This window comes from Phragmites australis, chromosome 11, assembly GCF_958298935.1.
Source record: "Phragmites australis chromosome 11, lpPhrAust1.1, whole genome shotgun sequence".
NCBI lineage: Eukaryota > Viridiplantae > Streptophyta > Magnoliopsida > Poales > Poaceae > Phragmites > Phragmites australis.
Window position 1 is genome coordinate 24,066,277 of NC_084931.1, and position 22,146 is coordinate 24,088,422.

General features: G+C 41.1%; 2 protein-coding genes across 2 annotated transcripts; both read left to right on the forward strand.

The window, feature by feature from the left end:
- Positions 1-2,611: 2,611 nt before the first annotated feature.
- LOC133885546 (uncharacterized) lies at positions 2,612-6,242 on the forward strand. The gene is made up of 6 exons (XM_062325273.1): positions 2,612-2,947; positions 3,312-3,404; positions 4,102-4,315; positions 4,569-4,645; positions 5,554-5,670; positions 5,764-6,242. Exons 1-6 carry the CDS (start codon positions 2,885-2,887, stop codon positions 5,923-5,925), a joined length of 726 nt encoding a protein of 241 aa, XP_062181257.1. The 5' UTR covers positions 2,612-2,884; the 3' UTR covers positions 5,926-6,242.
- A 3,209-nt stretch (positions 6,243-9,451) lies between these two features.
- LOC133885109 (uncharacterized) lies at positions 9,452-9,993 on the forward strand. Its single transcript, XM_062324756.1, has one exon. It carries the CDS (start codon positions 9,506-9,508, stop codon positions 9,824-9,826), a length of 321 nt encoding a protein of 106 aa, XP_062180740.1. The 5' UTR covers positions 9,452-9,505; the 3' UTR covers positions 9,827-9,993.
- The last annotated feature ends 12,153 nt before the right edge of the window (positions 9,994-22,146 follow it).

Consider the following 22,146-nt stretch of genomic DNA (forward strand, 5'->3'; position numbering starts at 1 on the left):
CGTCATAAGGCCACAAGTCAAGTGTTAGCACGATATATGATAATCGACTCATCCATACATTTATTGAATATGCAGAAGTACAGAAAGTGATTAAACCAATGCAAACAACAGTTGGGCTTGGTCTAATTTTGAAATTGTTCAGAGTTTTTTATGGCTTAATCGATGCAGGTGGCCTATAACATCCAAATTCCTCTCCGAACCTACCCCTAACACCGTTCACACCTTATCACATTCTCTCACAAACTCCTCATCCCAATATCATTTTCATTATGAATAATAATTAAGCCATATAGCTCATGAACGATGGAACGTTTCACCGCTCGACTTCTACCAGTGACCTAAGCTTGCTAAGCACATCGCATTCATTTTACATTTAACAATTATATAATGACACTTCAGGTTACAATGGATCAAGATATACACAATTTCAAGGTAGAGTAATGCAGCAATTAGGATCTACCCATAAAACTCGACATGGACTTGCTAATCATGCACGGCATATATATAGCGATAATTTATCAAAATTAGACATCACAAGATTCAAAGTAAAGGTGAAATATGCATAGATGTTTGCCTTGGTTTTCTATTGCTTCGCTCACATACACCTCAGGTTAGATATCGGCCTCAACCTTTTGCACCGTCGACACATCACTCTCTAATCAAAGGAATAACACATCGAAAAAATAAAAGAACGAGCTAATAGGTATGCTTTATGATGTATGATCATGAACGAGATGCAATATGTCATATCATGAAAACATTTACAAAAGAACACTTCATCGATTAGGCTAGAAGAGGTTTAAATATTGCATGAGACAACCTAAGCTTATTGGATTCTAAGTAGCTAGCGGTCAGATTGTGGGGGTCGAATAGAGAAGAAAACGGTATTGAGTAGCTATTGCGGTCAGACTGGACCTATGGCAGTCAGACTGGCTACAGTGACAATCTGACTCCTAACTATGGAGTCTAAACTTGATTCTACCAGCTAAGTTCCAACCCGGCAGTCAGATCGGCCCAGGTGACGGTCGGATCTCTAGGCATCGCTGGTATCACCTCGACAAGGTTGCTGACGAAGGCTTCAATGATGCCTTCGACCAAGGGTGATACCAAAATACTCTACAAGGTTAGGAGAGTTCATATTTGGTGGTTTGGGTGACATGTACGTGGCCAAACTCGAGGATCCTATAGATGACGTCCATAGATAAGGATAGAGCTTGGGTCTAAGTCAATGGGGTTCGGTTGGAGCTTGGAGATGACGGTGGGAGAAATCTCACCTTGGTCAGGAGAAGCTTCCTAGGGGGTTTGCCGGATCCGGGGAGGATTCGATTCGAAGATTGGGCTTTGGGGTGGTGCTCAGCCTTGAGGTAGAAGAAAACGCGTGAGAAGCTTCTTCAGCGAAGATGACAACAGGGAGGAGCTCGAGGAAGCTTGGTGAAGCTCGGGGAATGTTTTCTCCGTCGATTTTCAGCTGTCGTGGTAGTTGAGCGTTGCGCTCCCTTGTCTCTCTCTATTGGGTTTGGGGCGAGGTGGAAATGAGTGGGGGAGAGAGTGAAGAGAGGTGATCGATGGGGTTTTATGTGGTCATTTTGAAGCCTAGCGGTCAAACCACAAGTCAGGTCCACGTACGGTGAGTTCTTCTCTTTTCCTACCAATTATTTTCCCTTTATTTTCCTAAATGGTTTTGGGCTATCTAAATTACTCTAAAAGTGATTCCCACTCATAAGTACATGGTGGAAACGCGAGTCGCTTATTGATGTACTATTTCAAAAAGTTTGGAACATTTAAATAAAAACCCAAAAGTATTAAACATGATGCCATGATGCATATGCATGCTTCACGATTAGGTTATGATTTTTAGGGCGTGACAAAATGGATACAAATTATCAAAATTATTCCACATCTAAATTCGAATGGGCATACACATATTATAAAGACTTTTTCATGTGAACAATAGTTTCTACACTAATCACATTCCTATTTTGATAGACAAAACTATGGAAGAAAATACGGTGTTGATTTCACATAGTATGTTGTACTATATATACTTAGCCACCATGTACCTGTTCTACGTAAGTGAAATCACTAGTATTGTGATAGGGCAAAAAAATTCACAGAAAAAAATAATTAAAATAAAAAACTAAGGATTTATCTAGATGGAAGGAAATAATGGTGTATTATTACTTTTTAATGTTGATAGTGCCTATTAATTATAGGTTTTTAAATTGATCGGAATTTTTCAAACAATTGAGAGGGGAGAGATGAAAATCAATTTTGATTATAAACTGTTTGATGTGTAAAATTTATGTTTGAGATCGTTTAAATATATTATAACTCGTTTATTTTGTAGAGTATAGATTTGCGTCCGATTTGATAATGTGATAGGCTAATCAGTTAGCAACTTCTTTTCGAAAGTCTGTTTTTATATTCATCTAGCTTAATTCATCATGCCATAAAGATTTACTGTGTTTCTTGTGAGAATCAAAGTTTATCATTATCTTGCATTGCATAAATTATGCGGATGTCCAAATCGACCGGACAAGAAGATGTTCAATTTGCAAGCTGCCTTTATCTGGACTCAGTTTGTTGTTCATCTTCAAAAACTTGAATGCCAATTTGACATAAGTTACATAGAGGTTTCTACCTCCATATTCGGTTCGTCACCTGGCCTTAACCTAATCCTCTTCTTCGGCCGTGTAAGGCAGGCAGGCGGCTGCAATCATCCTCGGATTCGGCACCCGCACCGCGCGAGCGCGACGGTGGCGTGGGGCACTCCACAGCTCACCCGGGGGGGGGGGGGGGAGGAAGGAAGAGCCTTCCGCTCGCGTCGATCCGGTGGGCGTCTCGTCTCCCGTCGATCTGCGGAGCGACTAGCGAGCGAGCCGCCATGGATTTGGCGCGGCCCAGGAGGATCCCCCTGAAATCCCACCGCCCCGACTGGAAAACAGAGGTTTGTCGACCTTACCCGGCTCATCTGGCCGGTTCGCACGCCGGGGTTTTGAGGCGTGATGTTACCGTTGGATTGTCGAGCTAGGTCATTAGGCGGCGGGTGGGCGCCGGCGCGCCGCGCCAGGTGTTCGATCCATGGCCGGAGTGGGCCGGTGCCCTACAACTGCCTGCGCGTTTGCTCAATGCATCATGACATCAAGTGTTTCGGATACGTTGTGAATTGAAGATTTGTTTTTGGGAATATGGCAGCTCCGATTGAATGCATTCTTATTGATTATTTGTCTTGCGTACTCTTTTTGAACTGTTGCCTTCCTTGCATTATATCACCCGTGATGTGTGTTTATCCCCTGTTTTGCTATCGACAGCTTAGGACAAATTGCATGAGAAGACTTAAGAAGGACAGAATTAACTTGCTGTGGAACATCAGGGCGCAGGGGCGGCTGCCTGCCAATGACATGGTATATAAATGCTGTGCAAACTATTTTTGTCATATTTGGTGCGGTGCAGTTTATGTATGTCTTGCAAATTGTGGATACAAGCTATGCTTCTTTACACATTGTATTCTTCTGTATTGTATCAATGCATGCTCCTGGTTGAAACGAAAAGGAAACTCTGGATGAATTCATTTCCATAGATGATGCTGTTTCTGAATGCTTATGATATGCTTCTTGCATCCAACACGTTACCATATAGCTGAATGTTTGTTCCTAGTAAACTGGCATTCAATCATGTTGTTAGAAATTATCATAAGTTTTCTTCCCATCTAGTCTCTTTCTTATCTACCTGAGGAGCTGGTTTGAAACATTTTCTTCTGTGGAAAATGTTTCTCACATTGACTTGTTAACACAGAGATATTGTTATGGGCTCCAGTTATATTGTTATGACTGTTTCTTGATTATGTACTGTGTCACAATATTAATGAATAAGTAAATCACTGTCTAATTTTGGTTCCAGGCGGTCCCATTACTTTTGTAAATTTTCCTGTTCGAAAGTAGATCTCTTGAAGGTGGCCATGAATAACAAAATGAAAATTATCTTCATCACAAATCCCAATTGACACATACTTGTATATTTGGCATACTTCACATCATATATATTGCTTCGATTTATTTCCATTTTTGTATACCTAATATATTTACATATGTCAACTGACAGAAAACGGTCGACTCTGCAGTCAGGAACATCATCTCCGATGAGCTACAGAAACTTAAACAGTCTGTGGAAGGAAAAGAGGATCAAGAAATGGATGTGATATGGGAATATCAAGGACCACAGGCTGCTACGCCTGTTGAAATTGATAGTGAAGATATATTGCTTGAACTGGAAAGGCTTCTTTATGAAGATCTTAGAGAAGAATCAATCAGAAAAGGTACAAAACTTGCAATTTTTGCTAAATTTTCATCGCCATTCTGCTTATTTACTGATCAGCAATATACTTTGTCCATCTTATCTCCGGAATTCAACTGCAAAAACAATCTGATCAACTGTTTCTTGCATATCTATGTCAGTCACAAGCCTGTTGAAAAGTTTTTCACTCGGATGTCTGGATATTTGTTTCTTTTTTTTTTTGCAAAACTGTTTATTAGTTTTTTATTATGTAATTTACTTGTTAACCATTGCAGAACTAGAGGCACTTGATGAGGAAGATGCATACTTAGCTCAGGCAGTTTTTGATCATATGCAACTAAATGACAAGGAGGTATAGGTTCATTGAGCGTTAATTTCAGAAGTTTGCTTGATTAAGTGTTTTAGCTATACAGGATTTATGTTTTCTGTAAATTCTTGTGACATGATTGTTTTATGTGCTTGGAGTTTTTTGGGTCATGCCTGCCTGATCTTTGAAGAGCAGAGTTTAAAATAATTTCCTCCATGGTTCTGTGCTTCCGTGTGTTACTGTTGAACCTTTTCTCCTTCTGGTTTATCTGGGTGGGAGGAGCTACTAGATAATTGCCAAATTTGCACATTTAATTTTTTTGACGAACTTGTAGGATAATTTCCTGGTATGCAGAGACAATACTAGGGCTCAGAGCTGCACCAAATAGAACAAGGCAGTGGAATGGATGCAGGGTACTACTGAACCCTAAATAGTGCAGTTGCGTGTATTCGTTGTATTTTTTTATCCATAGTGATGGCCATATGTAGTTACTGTATAAAGTTATGAATATACTTGAGCATTTTAATGGCTCAAAGTATATCCATTGAGCAATTTCTGACAGTAAAAATATAAAATTACTGTTTCTTTTCAGTATTCTATGGTATCTGTGTTATCTACTGGAGCAATTTTTCAATGCACTGCTATTCTTATTGTTACTAGACTGTAAAATGTATGTGCATGCTTTTCCTGCATTATTTGCCTCTTTATATTACATCTCACAGAAAATATTGTGGTATATTGAGGCCAAGATATGAACCTATGCATGTGTTATTTGTGCTGAACTTAGTGTTCTGGACGGCTTTTATTTGGATTGCATCTGCGTCACAGCTGGTTATGTGACTATGTCAACCAGATGCATTCAACTTCGTATTACTCTTATTAGTCATTCGTGTTGTGTTTGTTTTCACCTTTTGTTTGCACAGAGACTTAATGGATGCTATAATCAATGTCAGGCTACCGAAAATGCTAAAGTCTGGTGCCCAGTATGCAAACAAGGAGAGCTACGAGACACTCATAACCTCATATATTGTACTTTCTGTAAGCTACGCCTTGACCTTGGAGAAGATAAGGTAGTTTATGTTTGCATCTTTGCATGTCGTATTTATAAATTGTTTGGCAAAATTAATTGTAGAGAACCTAATATCTTCAATCTGTCCCATCAGATTACCCTGGAGTTCTTACGAGAACAGTTGGCCAATGCGCATACGCAGCATTTAGACAGAGGATGCAAATCAGCACCCAAGTTCTGTTTACAGACTATGTTTGGCCTGACTGCACTCTACATACAGTGTGAAGAATGCGGCACTTTCGATGTTGTCGTATAGGTGCCAGAAAGCTGATGCTGGCGGACCAATAGACCATATGTAACACTGAGCACAGGAGGTTGCCGACACTCATAAAGTTATCTCTTTGTTTCCTGTTAGATTAGCTGTTTAACTTACTCTGAGAATATGGTTGTACATCAGAAAGGCACACTCCAGTTTTTTTTTTTTCCCCTCTCAGCATCAGAAGACAACCACCCATGTCCATTTTCAAGTTGAATTGCAAAACAGTAAAAGCGCCATACACATGTCCACCTAGATTGAATATGGCCACTGGACGATGTACAGTGCTGTGTAAATAGCCAGTTGAGTTTTTTCAATATTTTGTTGCCAGCCTACATGAAACTGTGATTGAGCCAGTACTAACTGAAAAGTTCTTTTATCTGGTGATGCTGTTAGCTCACAGGGTTTAGGTTACTACCTTTGGTCTTCTCTTTCACTTCAACCATCAGGAGACGACATTTTTCATTTGCAGTTGGTACTAATGCACACTTATCGTCTCGTTCGTGGTAAAAATTGTTACTGAAATGGAGTATTGGAGTGCTGTTTACCCTCTCTTGTTTATTGATTGGTAACTTAATCAAAAGCCCTTACAGTTACACATTTTTCCAATCAGTTGAATTTTGTAGTGCTTTCTTCCTGTCACTGTGAATGCGTGGATGCAACCTGGGAAGATTTTCTCTAAGCTTTAGTATTCTGCAATGGAAACAGCTTGGGAAGAATGTACCCCATGCTGAATTTATCTGCACAACACCATCAGATTGCATCATTGGACTTGCTCGGCATTTCTTTTCCATTCTGTATCTTCCTCGCTATGACCTTCCTTCAGACTAGACCACATGAAAGCCAAGTGCCAGCACAGCAGCTGCTGCAGGAATTCCACATGTTTATGCTACATGTCAGTATTCTAATCATGGTCACCTTTCATGATGCAACGCCAAATCCTTTTCAATACAATTACAAAAAGGATGGTGAGTGACAGGACCAAAAGGGAATTAGTCTTGCTGATACCAATTAAACTCATTTCAAACTTGACATGCTTGAGTTTAGACTACCCTCCAAAGTAAGAAAGCTGTTGAAGAGAAGTGATAGATCAGGCCAATGGGTAAACTTTTTTTAAGATTTGTTTTAAAAAAATACTTTGCTTGATAGCCACTCCTAACTACCGCCAATTAGACTCATCTCCCCTTTCCACAACGTTCCATTCTTGTTTGGTCTCGGTGGTTAGTTACACTTTAGTAGATGCAGGGAACTGGATTAAGCTGCTGAGCTGGAACAGCAACGTATCGAGTTGACATGATCCAATCTTTTTTTGCGATTTGCGAAACATCGATCAGTATCTCGTGCAGAAGCACGCACCAATTTTTGATCCTCAACAAATTCGTCATGTTATTTTGAAGGAATCTCGCACGGCAAATTTGGGTTAGGTAGACGATTCGGTCAAGCTCCCTGACCCAGTCGAGATATCGCGAAAACCATGGCATTAAGCTGAATTCTTTGCAGGAGAGCTGCAAATGAGAAATCTTCATTCTTTATCCAGTCTTGAATGACAAGGCAAATAACAAGGAACAAGTCAGCTACTCAGCTATATATCAGATTGGCAAGGGCAGTGGAGCTAACCCTCCTTGCAAGCGTCACTAATCTTGGCGTATAGAGGCTTTTTGGTTCGTATCTCTAAGAAGCCTAAGCCAAAATTTGATCACGTCTAGAAAAGTTGGTTTCCGTTTAGTTAAGGCTAAAATTTAGCTGTATTTTAAAAAAATTAGCCGGTCAAATTTTTTCTAAGCTAAGTAAGATTTTGGTATCTAAAATGGTCACCTGATTTTTTGCCGACCAAAATTTTGCAGCACAACTTGGAATGTCCAAAAGCACATCTCATGCAATGGACATGTTCTACGAGGAATAAATTAAATTATTGTATTCTTCTCGAGTTATCTAGACATATCTTTGGAAGGAAAAAGTCATACAACTAATCACCATCCATAGACCAAATCTCACTCGCCTCTACAAGTGCCAAAACGCTCAAGCTAAAAAAACCACTACCATCGCATCATACACATATATACAAAGGTTGAGGAATCCAAAATTCCAAATGGCAGCTAGCATCAGCAAACAAACGAGTTGGGCGGCGTCATTCACAGAAGTCAAGCCAAACAAGAGATTTCCAGCTATGAAAAAAAAATACTAACTCAAATTAATGCTTGGGTAAGCACGGTATGCTGGGTTGTGTAATACATTGTCTACACCATCAAAGTAAAATGATGCATTAAAAATCAGGCTTACACTTGAAAAGAATTTTACTAGTAGCAGTCGAGCTTTTCTTTGCGAGAGATTAGAAAATGACTTTTGCGAGATCGATTTTGTGTATAAGCACGTTTGGAGGTGTTATTGCACTTTAAAGTTGCAATTCGGTTAGGATATCATTCGATGGAAATGCTGTTTGGCTAAGTTAGCTTTTATTAGTAATGCTATTTTATACTATAAACTTAACGAAGACAAAGGTGGCAACACATGAATCTCGTAAGTCATAAACTCATTGTTGGCGCAAAAAATATGGATCCTCGTATCAATACATGAGCACCTTATGTGCAATCCGTAGCATCACACGTAGGGCGTGCAGCTACGGGGATAATTATTGCGCTTTTACGGCAATGAGCGACCGATTTACAAGCAAATTAGCAAATGATAATTAACCCGGCGAGCAACACCTGGGAAACCCAGTTTGGCACTACAACAATGGATCTTTGTCAGCAAATCGCATCCGGGAGGGACCCCGTCGGGGCACGATCGGCCGACAGCTTGTCCTTGATCGTCGAGATCAAGAACAAATAGCAACAAGAGGAAGAAGAAGGAGGAACATGACTACAAGAGCTAGGTAGAAAAATAGTAGATGCATGTTGGTATTTGATTGATTGTTGTATGTTTCAATCGACCATGACTCTCTCATATTTAAAGGGCAGCAGATCTTAGCCGTACAAGGTAGTTCAGCCTTCTTCCATGCGACTAACTTTTTATCCAAACATCCGCCCGTATCGCTGGTCGTGATCGCGGCTACTGTTCACCGGGCAGGGTACTGGTCATCCGGTAGTGTGTACTGTGCATCTGGTCGTGGCTACTGTTCATCCGGTCATAGTACTGTTTACTGATCGGATATACTGTTCATTTAGTAGCGGGATACTGTTTATTTGGTCAAAATACTATTCACTCATCGAAATACTGTTCATTGATCCGAGTATTATTCACTGACCGAAGGTACTGTATACTTAGTCGTAGGTACTGTTTACCGATTAAAAAAATACAGACCCGAAATTCTTCGCAATATATTAATTTGGATCGGCAACACTCGTAACCTATCGAACCGAGTAGATTTTAACTAAATCTCGAATATTTTAGCCAAGTCATATTTAGCAAGTCAATTTTTCGACAACTAAAAATTTTGAAGTCTTGCTTTACGTAATTAGGCCCTTAAAATTAAAGAAGAAATTAGAGTCAAGAGAGTCTTGCATAAAAGGGCCCACCCAACCAAACTCCCCCGACCAACTCAACCATTTCCCACCAACCCCCTCCGCCTCACAATTCCCAGATGGAAGGCCTCATCCCGCTCATCTACAAGGCCATCAAGGATCGGCGCAGCGCGGCCGCCGGCGGAGGACGGGCCTACCCCGCCGCCGTGCCCGTGGACCTGGACGACCCGGAACAGAGGCGGCGGTGGCTGCAGCAGGAGGTTCGGTCCCCCGTCCACGCGGCGGCGCCGACGGGTGCGGCGGGGGAGGGGCCTCACCGGCGGAATCGGTCGCTGGAGGAGCTTGCGGGCGAGGTGGGGCTCTCTCCGGACCGGCGGCCGCGGATGCCGCTGCCCAAGGCCAGGAGCCTCCGCGCCTTCGCCTGCATCGGCGCCGCCTGACCGCCGCCCCCGGCGCGCGCGCGCGTGCACGCGTAGGCGTAGGTACGTTAGGGTTCGTTCGTGCGTGCAAGTTCATCGAGCTGTAAGCTTGTATTACACTATATGCGTGGCTGTGTGTGTCGAGAACTTGAAATTCTATACAATCAGGTAGTGGTTGATGATTTTCTTGTGATTCTTCTCAGTTGTTAATTGTTACAGATCAGAATTGTTATCTCGCTTTTCTTTAACTCGAAGTAATCAATCCTGGCAAGATTTTGCAGTTAGTCTGGCAAAGATTGTACAGCAAATAGCTTGATTTTGCTGTCTGTTTCCACCGGGCACATCGATCGTGTACGAACGATTTTTATCTCTTTTTTTGCCTGTTGAACATGAGTTGAAACTTTTTTTAGGAAAGCCATAATGGTTGCTTTATTGATACCAAATAAACATTACATCGTTCATTAATTTTGATAAAATAAATGATGGAGGTTTCTCAATCCAAACACAAGATTGAGAACCCTTCACTGGACAAGCTAAACTATGAGCGACTTGGAATAAAAGCCGAAGTGTTTACCAGTTGAACAACTTGTTCTGGTTTTTTTTGAGAAGTTCGAATTCAAAACTGCAAACACTTCAGTTTGGGTCAATTTGCGTTTGTACATGTGCCGCGGCCATTCAGATACGAAACTATAACGGAAGCCACATGACCAGCCCAACTAGCCCATAGATGGTACAGAGCTAGTGGGTTGTGCAGGATCTCTGTGTATGCACAAAACAGAGTTTTTAAAATATTTTTTAACATAAATATTTATTTAAATATACTCCGAATGAAAAAGTTTACGAAAATTGATATCTACGAACGGTTAAACCCTTACCGTCCCCTGAGAAATTGGTAAGCAGCCCCACTCGTGCTACAGGCCCTTACTATCCTCCCATGAGACAGGTTGACCTTACAGCCCGAGGATGGTTAGCCCCTGGAATGAACATGAACCCGTGGGGACAATACTCGATGATTTCAATTTTTACTCACATCTTCTCTATTCAAAACAATAGTCTTCTATTGCTCCAAAACTCATGTAACTTTTTTACATGTTTTATAATCTATGTGGAAACTCATTTTAATTGAATTCACCCAAAAAGATTGTGTAAAATTTAAATTAAAATTCTCCAAAAAAGACTACTTTTATAACTTCTAACAATTGTTAGGGCCTCAAATAAATTTCTAAAAAATTAGAAAAAAATCACTAATATTCTTCTTATGTGATGTGATAATTTCTAAAATTATTTTCAATCTGAAGTTATACAGTGAAAAAGTAAATTCCTTTATAATGCTATATGTTTTCACCATAAATAAAAAATACATATAAATATAGCATTACAAAGGAACTGACTTTTTCACCATATAACTTAGGGCTAGAAATAATTTTATAAATTATCACATCATATAAGAATGATATTAGTGAATTTTCTCAGATTTTTAGAAATTTATTTGAGGCCCTAACAATTATTAGAAGTTATAAAAGTAGTATTTTTTGAAGAATTTTAATTTAAATTTTACACAGTCTTTTTTGAGTGAATTCAATTAAAATTGGTTGCACATGAATTGTGTACAAAAATTTCTATAATTTTTTGAATAACAGAAGACCACTATTTTGAACGGAGAAAATGAGAGCGGAAATTGAAGCCACCGAGTACGGTTCCCATGGGTTATTGTATATGCACGAGGGCTAACTGCCCTTTCAGGGGCTATAAGACCTACCCGTCTTATGGAAGGACGGTAAGGGCCTATGTCATGGGCGGGACTGCTAACCGTCTTTTTAGAAGCGGTAAGAGTCTAACCGCACTATGAGAGAGCGTTAGGCGTTTATTTTTGCAAAAATTTTCATTTGATGTATATTTAAATAAATATTTGTGTTAAAAATAAAAAAAAAACTCCACAAAACAAGCCATTGGGCCTTGATGTGGCAAACTGGGCCTGATGAGCAGAAACAGCTTTTATTTTCGTTCTTTTCGAGAATGTGCAATGCACATGTGCCATTAAGAAGAAATTAGAGTTGGTTTCCTTGTTACACCCCCAAAATGGACCGAAACCTTGGCTCACAACATTGCATACCGAATCAAAACTGACTACTCGCACCTAACACAGATGATGTGAGCATAGCTCTTGGTCAGGGTCTTTACGGTGGATCCTATCCATCCGGGTTTGAGTTTAAGACTTAACACATGTGCTCATATTTATAAAATAGTTATATATATATATTATTGACGTCTTAATCTCCGGTTGTTATAGAGATCAGAAATTATACTTCGTAAAAAATTGATGAAAACGCCTTTTTCCTTCTGAAATGCAAGAGTAGCTGATGACATTCCTCTAAAGAAACTGATGACATCCTCTCAAAAGAAAAAAGAAAAAAAGAAACAACTAATGGAAAGGAAAAGCAAGGTGCTCCAATCCAACCGTTGGTGGGGATCAGAGCTGTACTTATCAGGGAAACTAGCAACGTTCCAGCGAATAGGGCACATAGGATTATTTTAGCTGTACACGTTGCTTGGCTGGGGCATGTGAATATCGCAATAATATTTGTCTATATATAAAAAATCTCGCCCCATATTATTCCCTCCAATCATAAATACATGATATTTTTAAAAAAATTTGGTTAAAATTTTAAAATTTTGACTAACAATAGTTTTTAAAATATTTAGTTTGAAAACCTTAAAATCATATGTGCAGGTTTGTCTTGAAAAATGCTATTATAATATCAAACATTCAATGAATTTTTTAAATATATTTTAATAAAAATAATGATCAAAGCTATGCATTAAAGATTATATCTTATTCAAAAGCTATATATTTATAACCGGATAGAGTAATTAATTTGGTGGTTTGTGACCCAAATGTTACCATCCTTCCCATTTTACCCCTGTCACTTCTTTTTAAATCTAGCCATGGAGACAACTCAACAAGCGCACCCACCCAGACAGGTCAAATAGAAGCCAAACTTTTCTAGGCAATTCCTGGCGAAGAGCAGGGCGTAGGTATCATCATCCTGGCGAGCATGTCAGGACCATCCGTATTTTTTGGAGATGCCATGGCGGAGTCGGACGACAACGGTTCCTTTGGGCCGGTGTTCGGGGTGCTGGCCGCCATTGCTGCCCTTACGGCTGCCTCGTTGGCCTTCGGCCGGCTCTGCGTTGGGCGCCGGGCATCTCTCTGCACTGGCTACGACATGGAAGCCTTCGTGGAGCACAGATGCGGCATGTGGGTCGGCAGCGGTGTTTCTCCGGTGAAGAAGGGGTGCGAGTGCGACGCTGAGCTCGGCGGCGCGGAGGAGGTGGAGGCGTCGGATCCCCCGGAAGACGAGGACGAGGAGAGTGGCACGTTTAAGGCATATCTCTGAGATGGTAATCGAAATTTGTGGGACTTTGGGTTTTCTTGGAGTCTCCTTGTGTTCCTGGAATACCATTATATGAAGCTACAATCTTGGAAGGTGTTCTAGGAACAATAAATCCGATCTTGGAGGATCAAGAATAATAATAAAAATGGAGGTTATGTCACTTTCTTTTTTGCTTTGTGTATGCACCCCTCAATCATTCGCATGTTGGTGTTTATCTTGATTAAGATCCGGAGTACGTGCTTGTACAGATTTGGTTTCGTCTACTGCATAATTCAAAGTTGTGTGCAAGGCTCGCGCCATCCTGATCTATCTTGCGCCGTCCCATTAAGATTTGAACGGTCAAAGTGAGCGCGGGAAGGATGTTTGAACTATCTACATACGTATCCTCTACTTTTTAAAATTTTCACCCCTCCTGGGTCATGAATGCTGATTTCGGATCACACGACTTCTGAATCCATGCCGCTTGAATGTGCAAGGCAATTGATCTGAATTCACGCCACTTGAATGGCGAGGCGGGTGATACTATATCCTATACTTTGCCTAATATGCATCTAAGCTTCTATTTCTATGGAACCATCTAAGTATGATTGGCAATCTCTTTTTTTCGAAACCGACACAAAAAAAATATATATATATGTGAAAGATATTGAATGTTCACTTTCGCTTCATAAAAATATTTTTCGATTGCAAAAGAATATAGAGGGGGATGCGGAAGCATAATAACAAATCATCAAGCCAGAATTTTGTCCGCTAACTTTTTTGTCGTCATGCTAAATTAATGACAGTATAAGGAACTTGTATAAATATCTGGCATTGTTGTGCATCATTTATGTAGCACGATTATTATAGTAATTTATATGTAAGTTTATCAAAAAAAAGTTCAGCATGTTTGGTTGTAGGTATTAATTGTGGAAGGACAATTTCTACTAGTGTCCAAACCATGCAAGATGGTATTGTGATCCATCGCATGAATGGACACCAAACATATTTAAAGTCAATTAAGATTTAAATGTTCTGTCCAAGAAGATGAAAGATTAAGATTAAGTTTAACATGTATGCAATTGTCACATGAGCAATGACATGCATAGTAAATTCTGTTTACAAATCTGTAAGAAAAATGCTGAAAAAACCCGAAGCGGTTAACAATGTTATGGTTTGGGTAAGAGCAGTTAACTGAAAAAAATCATCCGTGATCACCATAGTGAGGCGGTTGCATCGGGTGCAGGGAGTATCTAACATATCTCTGATGCTCTGCAAGCTGAAGCTGAAGCATATCTACAGGCTCTAAGCTTTGCAAGCAAGGTTGGTATGATGAGTATTGAACTCGAGACAGATGCAAGCACTCTGAAGTCAGCTATTACCAGTTTAATCCTTGATTCGTCAGTCATTGGGGTCCTTTTTAGAGAGATTAAATTTCTCATGTTTACTTGCTTCAATGTGGTTCGGATTTTGCATAACCCGCGGTCATGTAACAAGGTAGCTCATAAGCTAGTTAGCATTGGTGCCGGTCTTGGTTTGGGTGGTGTTCTACTCTGGCCGGATTCCGTTCTCCACGATGTAATTTCTTTGGTGGCCGCTGATGTTTCGACCTTTGGTTAATGAAGTTATTTTCCATCTAAAAAAAAAAGAACGCCATAAATAAAAGGCGGAAATGTGGACTCATTTCCGTCAAGATTGTAGCACGATTATCTTGTATCATATAATTTATCCTTTGTGTAATTTGAGCATACCATTATATATGCAAAAGAAAGTAATAAAATGAAGCCATAAAAGAACAAATGCGCATCGGTGCTGAAATAATGTAGAGAATATCTTTTATATACCAGCGATAAACTCAGACTTTGATACTGACTCGATGTTCTTTATGTACCTATATTTCTCAAGGATCTTCCGTATACCCAATGCAGTGAAAGAGACGGATCTAGATGTATGAAGAGGGGCTCCCCTCTTCTTCATCTTTTTTTTTTTCTCTTTTTCTTCTCTTAAAAATTGAAGAGGGACTTGGGGGCTCCCTCGTCCCCGTGGATATGCCGTTGACCCAGTGATATACAATAAATTTGTTCTTTGAGATGGGATACGGGGTAGATTAGAGGAGGGAGAAGGATGTTTCGTCGCTACAAAGGTCGGAGATGCCACTGGATGCCTTCTCAGAATTTCGTTTTTTTTATTTTGGAGATTTAGCTCGGAACTCCAGAGCTGGGCAGGCGAGCTCGAGCCCGATGGGCTGTCCTAGACAAGAAGACGATTACCGAATCTTCTCAAAGCACAATCACCAAAAAATACGCGATTACCGATGGATGCCCTACAGAAACTAGCTCTTCCAAACCATGTAAGGTTTTCCGTAGTGATGGGTCGGTGTAACAGATAAGGGGTGCTTCATGAGACGGGCCTCACACTGTCAAATCTCAGTCAGAAGTAGATGTTATCAAAGACCACGGTCTCATCGTGCGAACATCCTCCTAGTCGCAAAGCAAAATCCTGTGACCAACCCTTGTTGGTCATAAGGCAGATTCTCACATAACTAGTCGAGTCTCATTTAATTCTGCACACTCAAGTATTTTCCTTCCCCGAGCGCTCTCTTTCGGCGAAGCATGGTCGTGGGACGGCATGATGTTGCAATGCCCTATCTCGTAGCATTTAAGCTGCGGAATGACCTGATAAATGAGCGTGACGGCGTTCAGTGATAGTATAGGACATGCAGTACGACCAGAGTTGGATGGGTGTGCTTACCCACCATCATGATGAGTTAAGAATAGCTAGACTTCATCAGGGCGTGCAGTATGCCCCGCCGCTCCTGTTGCCCCACCACCATGTCGCCCCGCCACTCCCATTGTCTTGTCGCCCCACCCCATCACCCCACTGCATCGCCCCATCGATGGCCCACTCCACAGTGTCGCCCCGTTGTTGCCGATGTCGCTACCATAATGTCGTCGCCCAACAACATAGGACAGGAGTTCGCAGCAGGTTTAAAATGAATCGTGTGGGAAGTAAGCATGGGCCACTTCGGTGGGTGGGTGGACAGTGGCGGTAGCAAGCGTGAAGGTGATGGTTGTGAGGAGTGTGACGGCAAGAGGAAGGCAGAGGAGGTGGAGCTGTGGAGGGGAAAGACACCTAATAGTCTGAACCTGATGGGCACTCAAAACCCGATGGACGTCCAATGAGTTCTGGTTCGAGTTTAAGTTTTCGCCCGTTTAATACTTCGGATATAGATTAGGTTGGAGCTCTCATGTTTTGGATTAGGCATGATTTTACTCTATCTGAATCTAATCCGACCTATTGCTAGCTCTACTGAGAACATAACGGGATTGATAGTAAGACATACATGGTTAGATTTATGTTCAAGTTCATTCAATTTCTCTGGACAGCGAAACAGGTAACTTATTTTTCCAAAAAAAAAAAAAACAAAGAAAGAAAGAAAAGAACAGGAAACGATTACTTCATAGGTGATGTCACCACTGACATGCAGACCATCTCGATAAGATCCGCGTGCTCGGTGACGACATCAACCGTGTAATTAGGTGATGCTGTTCCCTGCAAGACGTGACGAAGAGCAATCTAGCCATCGGACCAGCTGTATGCATGCATGCACCAAATATTTTGGGTTCATTAAACAACACGAGCGTGTCGTCTCGGAGTCGGAGTCTCAGAAGCGTAACGCACGCATGTTTGGACTCGTGCTGGCGGTTCGCTCTCGCGGCGGCAGGCGGTGATGAATAGCTCGCAGGTGCACGCACCGCTGCACCGGCACCGGCTGCGCTCCCCGCACTACTCAGAATGAATTATTATATATGAATTTTAATTTTTTATTATAAATTATGAGTTCTGCCTATATAAAAATATATATGATATCAATCTCGTCTGTAATATACTTATATACAGAATGATTTTTTAGAAAATTATTTGTGTCTCTTACTACTCATAGATGATTTTATTTAAACCGTATGTGAGTAGTAAGAGTTATAGGCAGTATTTCTTTAAACCTACCTATGAGTAGTAAGAGGTACATACAATATTTGTTTAAACTCATCTATGTTTATTGTCATAGATATAGTTTTTTTTTTTTTAATTATCTATGTCTCCTTTTTCTCCTATAAGCAAATTTACTTCCTCACCATACAAGAAGCAAATTTGCTTAGAGTGAAAGAAAGACACAAGCACACTTTATGATTTATAAAGTAAACATATTGATACATTGTTTAAAACATCAATCACTACTTATTTAGAACATAAAAAATATGCATTTACATATCATAAAAGTTAAGACATATATACACATCACATATTGTTTAGAACACATAAAACTAGCTAGCTAAATAAAATATCTAGCTATAATCATTGGTTGATCGATGCTGTATTTCAAAAGGATGAAATGATTGATATCGTGATGATGCTGTCTTCCAAAAAGACAAAAAAATGGTCTATAAACTTAGATCAATTGACACCGTCTTTCAAAAAATGAGATGATAGATATCATCTTAGCTCCTGCATTTTAGCATAATATTAACCAAGCATCATCTTTAATGAGCATCCCGTAGTCATCTGGATCTGACTGCACCTTGACTATCTCACGTATGAGTCAGAATCAGACTGCGTTGCTGCCAAACCGTCAGCCATGGTTCGGCAAGAAATGAACATTCAAGCTTATCTTGCAATTGATGAAAATGTCTCCATTATGATGAACAACAATAGAGAAATTTTCATCTGGTAGAATAGAATGGAGAACGCGATTGACGGCGTACACAGGGTCGACGAAAAGGGCTTTCACAGCAGTGAACAAGATGAACTACACTAGGTCGAAGTTGATGCAAAGCATACACACCGTCGAAACCGCCATAGGGACAATCTCATTCTGTCACCTCCTGATTGTCGTGAATTGTGTCATTACATATCTATGCTGGAAACAAGGTTATGCCATCAGTAACAAAGATCGAAGCAATAAAAACCTAACAAACTCTACCTAAATTGCGAAAGGAACCATATAATACTCATATTAGTGCAGTGAAAGGGATTCGACCCCCATTAAGATCTCGCTTCTCCGGCAATGATGCGAGTGAGGGCGCTTCTCTCGGTGTAGTGGAACACTTAGAATGACAAGTGAGGAAGAATAACACTCTTTGTCGCTTTATATTGAGGGGAGATGAGTGGTTGTGTGTGGAAAGCCAAAAGTCAAGGGAGACTAGTGATAAAATTTGAAAGTGTTCGTGGGTCTTTAAATACAGAGAATGCTTATAAAACCTATCAGTGTCTACCGAATATATATAGACGAATCTTAACAAAAACTGTCTGTGATAATATTATAGATAGATTTTTTTAAAAATTGACTGTGTTTGTATGATATAAACATACGAATTTATAAAAAGTGTATATAAATTTATTCATACATAGACGTATATCTTATTATAGATATATTTTGTCTAAGAATATTTTATCTACGATAGGTTTAAAAAATTATTATTAACATACCATTTGTTTTCAATAATTCTGTGCTAGCGCTAGCTCACAAGTAGGAGGGGCGCCGATGCCAAAAGTGTGTTCCCGACGTGCTTGCGACATGTAACAGCGGGTGGATGCCCATTGTACATATGCCATTCCCACACCGGCAATGGTGGTGGCGAGTGTTCGTGTATAACGACGAACGTTGTATGTCACAACGGTAGTGGCAGTAGATGAGGCAGCGCTGCCGCGCTGGCCCCTCTTTGATCCGGGCCCGGTGTGCTTCGACGGATGCCTTTTCGCATTTATACCTAAAAAGTTTGAGATTCTAACTTATGGCCTTAAAATTTACATGGTAAAAACAGAGTCAGCAAGAAAAGAAACAGAGAACCGATCCACATAGACCAGCTCAAACAAAACAAAAAAGCCATGTCCAGTCCGCTGCTTGGACTGGAGTTGGACAGGGCGCGTAGACTTGGCGTGACCGTGAATTTCTTTACCAGGTGTGCACGAAAGTAGAGTAACAGTAGGATCCTGTTCAGGAATTTTCCTGATTTCTGCGGGAATTGAACTGCTTGCCGTGAAGGTAATGCATTCCAGTAATTTCTAATAGTAGCTGCCCCTAAGACGTACATATGGTGGCTTTAATACATTTCTTCTTTGAAATTTTGGCCAAGGAGTCTTCACGGACTCATTAAGAACCCAAGTTTGAGTTCAGGTGGGTGGAGCGCATAAAGACATCCATCATCAAATCGAGCCAGCGCTCGATTTCTCGGTGAGCCCTAGCGTGAACTTGGGGTTCAAATGCTGATGGACAGACGTCCACTACAAAATCGAGCCAATGCTCGATTTTTCAATGAGCCCCAACATCGATGTTAGGGTTCGAACATTAGTGGGCAGGTTGCTCATAAGCAAGCCTTGTCATCTGAGCTAACGCTCAGTTTTGGGTTTTATTAGGGTCTATTTGGTAGAGCTCTCTCTGATCTAAGTTTTTTGCGGGAAGTGATTCTTTAGAGAAAGTGATTCTGTGACTGAAAGTGATTCTCTAAAATTAAATATATAGAGGAAGTGATTCTGTGTGGGAAGTGAATTAGGGAAACTGCTTTTTTCAGCTCCCCAGCTTCTAGTTCATTTCAGAGAATCACTTCAACGGATTACACTCAAGGAGCTAAAAGTTGAAAGCTGCTGTTTGGCAGAACTCCTCCTGATTCCAGACAAAAAATTACTCTAAAAACTCTGCTAAATAGGCTCTAGGTATCCTACCAACTTACTCTTAGCTTTTAGTGATACCATCACCAGGATAGTTTCATCTATTGGATCCTGCGACCTTAGCGCCACTTGTAGTTGAATTGTGTCCCTACAGCCATTGCCACTTTTGTCAATGGCCATTGATACTCTTGTCTTCTCATGTATCAACTGGCCCATGGTGTGGTTAAAATCCATGCTTTATTAGGATATTGGTCTTTTTCTTAGGTAGGACATCACATCCATAAACCTTTACGGATTAACGTTCTCAACACTAGGATTGACCTAAAGGTATATCACTTCCTCATGAATTTATATTGAATTACAAGATTTTAGGTCAACTTTATCCTAGTTTTGCTGAAGGAGCAACCACTTTTTCACTTGAATTAGTCCAAATACAATGATTTTTTTAGTTTTCATGAAGACATTCAAAAGAGGCAATTCGGACATGACGATCAACATGTACACAATCAAATGTGCTTGAAAGTTGACCAATTGGACATTACATCATTATTAGCCCCCAAAACTGAAGTCCCTTTGTACAAAAATTTTGCTACTTGCTGGCGAGCTCACTTTCCCCTCCTTTTTCCTTTTTGATATCAACATGTCTACCCCTACATTGGTTGGTCTCTAGACTGAATTCTATTATGCCATACTCTAATTGGCAAAGAAAGAGCTTCAACTTACCTGGGATATTTTCTTTCGAAACCTAGATTGACACTTACCACCACTTAGAAGCAAATTTAACATATCAACAGCGACATCATTTTCATGCACCCATGCAATCTCATCCTCTCCAGTTTCAGAAAAAGGAAGTATCCTCTTCGTCAGCTAAATTAGCGCTCTTTTTTTAATGAAACAACACAAGTAATGCCCGTTTCTATTGATATAGCAGAAAGATAAAAAATTAGCCCCGTAAGACTATAATCGGGACATAAACAAAAAACTACTATTATCTACTATGACCAGTTGGACAAGAACAACAACTCGTGTCACACTAACTACGCTCACCGCTGCCGACCACCAACGCACCATCAATGACCCTCACACCACTATCAGGCTCTAACACCACCACAACAACCCAAGCTCCACATCGCCAAACCATCGCAACTATCGCCAACCTACCCCCGACATTCTACACAGCATCACCGCAGTCGTCCCTGTCCTCTGCAAAGCACCATTGCACCCCTGAAGCCGATTGCCGTTACTACTCCGCACTGCCCCACCTCCATGCGGAACATCTCCCAATTCACCCCACACTGAATCGGCCACCACCATTTGGGACCGCACCGTCGCCCACCACGCACCACACCACCACAGGCATCCGCACCAACCACACTGTCGTCGGTCTTCAGCCTCCATGCCATATTTGGCTTACGCACCACCTCACCACCGCTGCCCGCCTATGCACCATCGCACTACCGTACCATTGCCGATCTCCACACATTTGCACCACCACCGGTCTACACACCAATCGTACCCCCGTCGGCCTTTGCACCATCACAGCTCCACGCCCGACAGACACGCTCCTTGGGTCACCACCACGAAGAAACCACTCTTCATCCCAGCGATCTGGCCGTGACCGTACAGATCCAGCCACCACCACACCATCATCCGTATGACTCCTGGCATCTCCCACGAGTAATAACAGATTTGGTCACCGCCGACCAAAAATAACCCCACCACATGAATCTGGCCATCACCTACCAAATCCGATCACCGCCATGAGGATCCGACTACCGCCAACCCGATCCAATCACCACCACCTCATTCATCCCTGAAGCCAATCCGCCCCACCTTCTCCTTGGATTGGCACTCTCCGCATGGATCCACACCCATCTCCTCCACAAGCCATCTCCCCCAGATCCGCAGCCACCACCTCCTATGGCCATCTCCTGAAGTGGGAAGGAGGGCCCTCCTAAATTAGCACACTAAATTCTACTCATTCCGCATGTTCGCGGGAAAAAATATGTCTACTCATTAGCTTTGACAAATCTTGCATGTCTTGATAGGAGATCTACGTACTAGGTGCGTATGGATAGATGGATGAGGGTGGATGAGATGATACCATGTAGGATTTGAACTTATCCTTATGTTTGATGGAAGGAATTGAACTAGATAACTTCATCCACCTTAAGAGAATATTCTCTCGATATCATCCACTATGTCGTTTGGGAAAAAGTTTGGTTGACTTTTGTCGGAGGATGAACTCCTGTCGTAGGGATCTCGAGAGACCCCTTTTTAAAGATTCGGCCGGGGGGATGATCC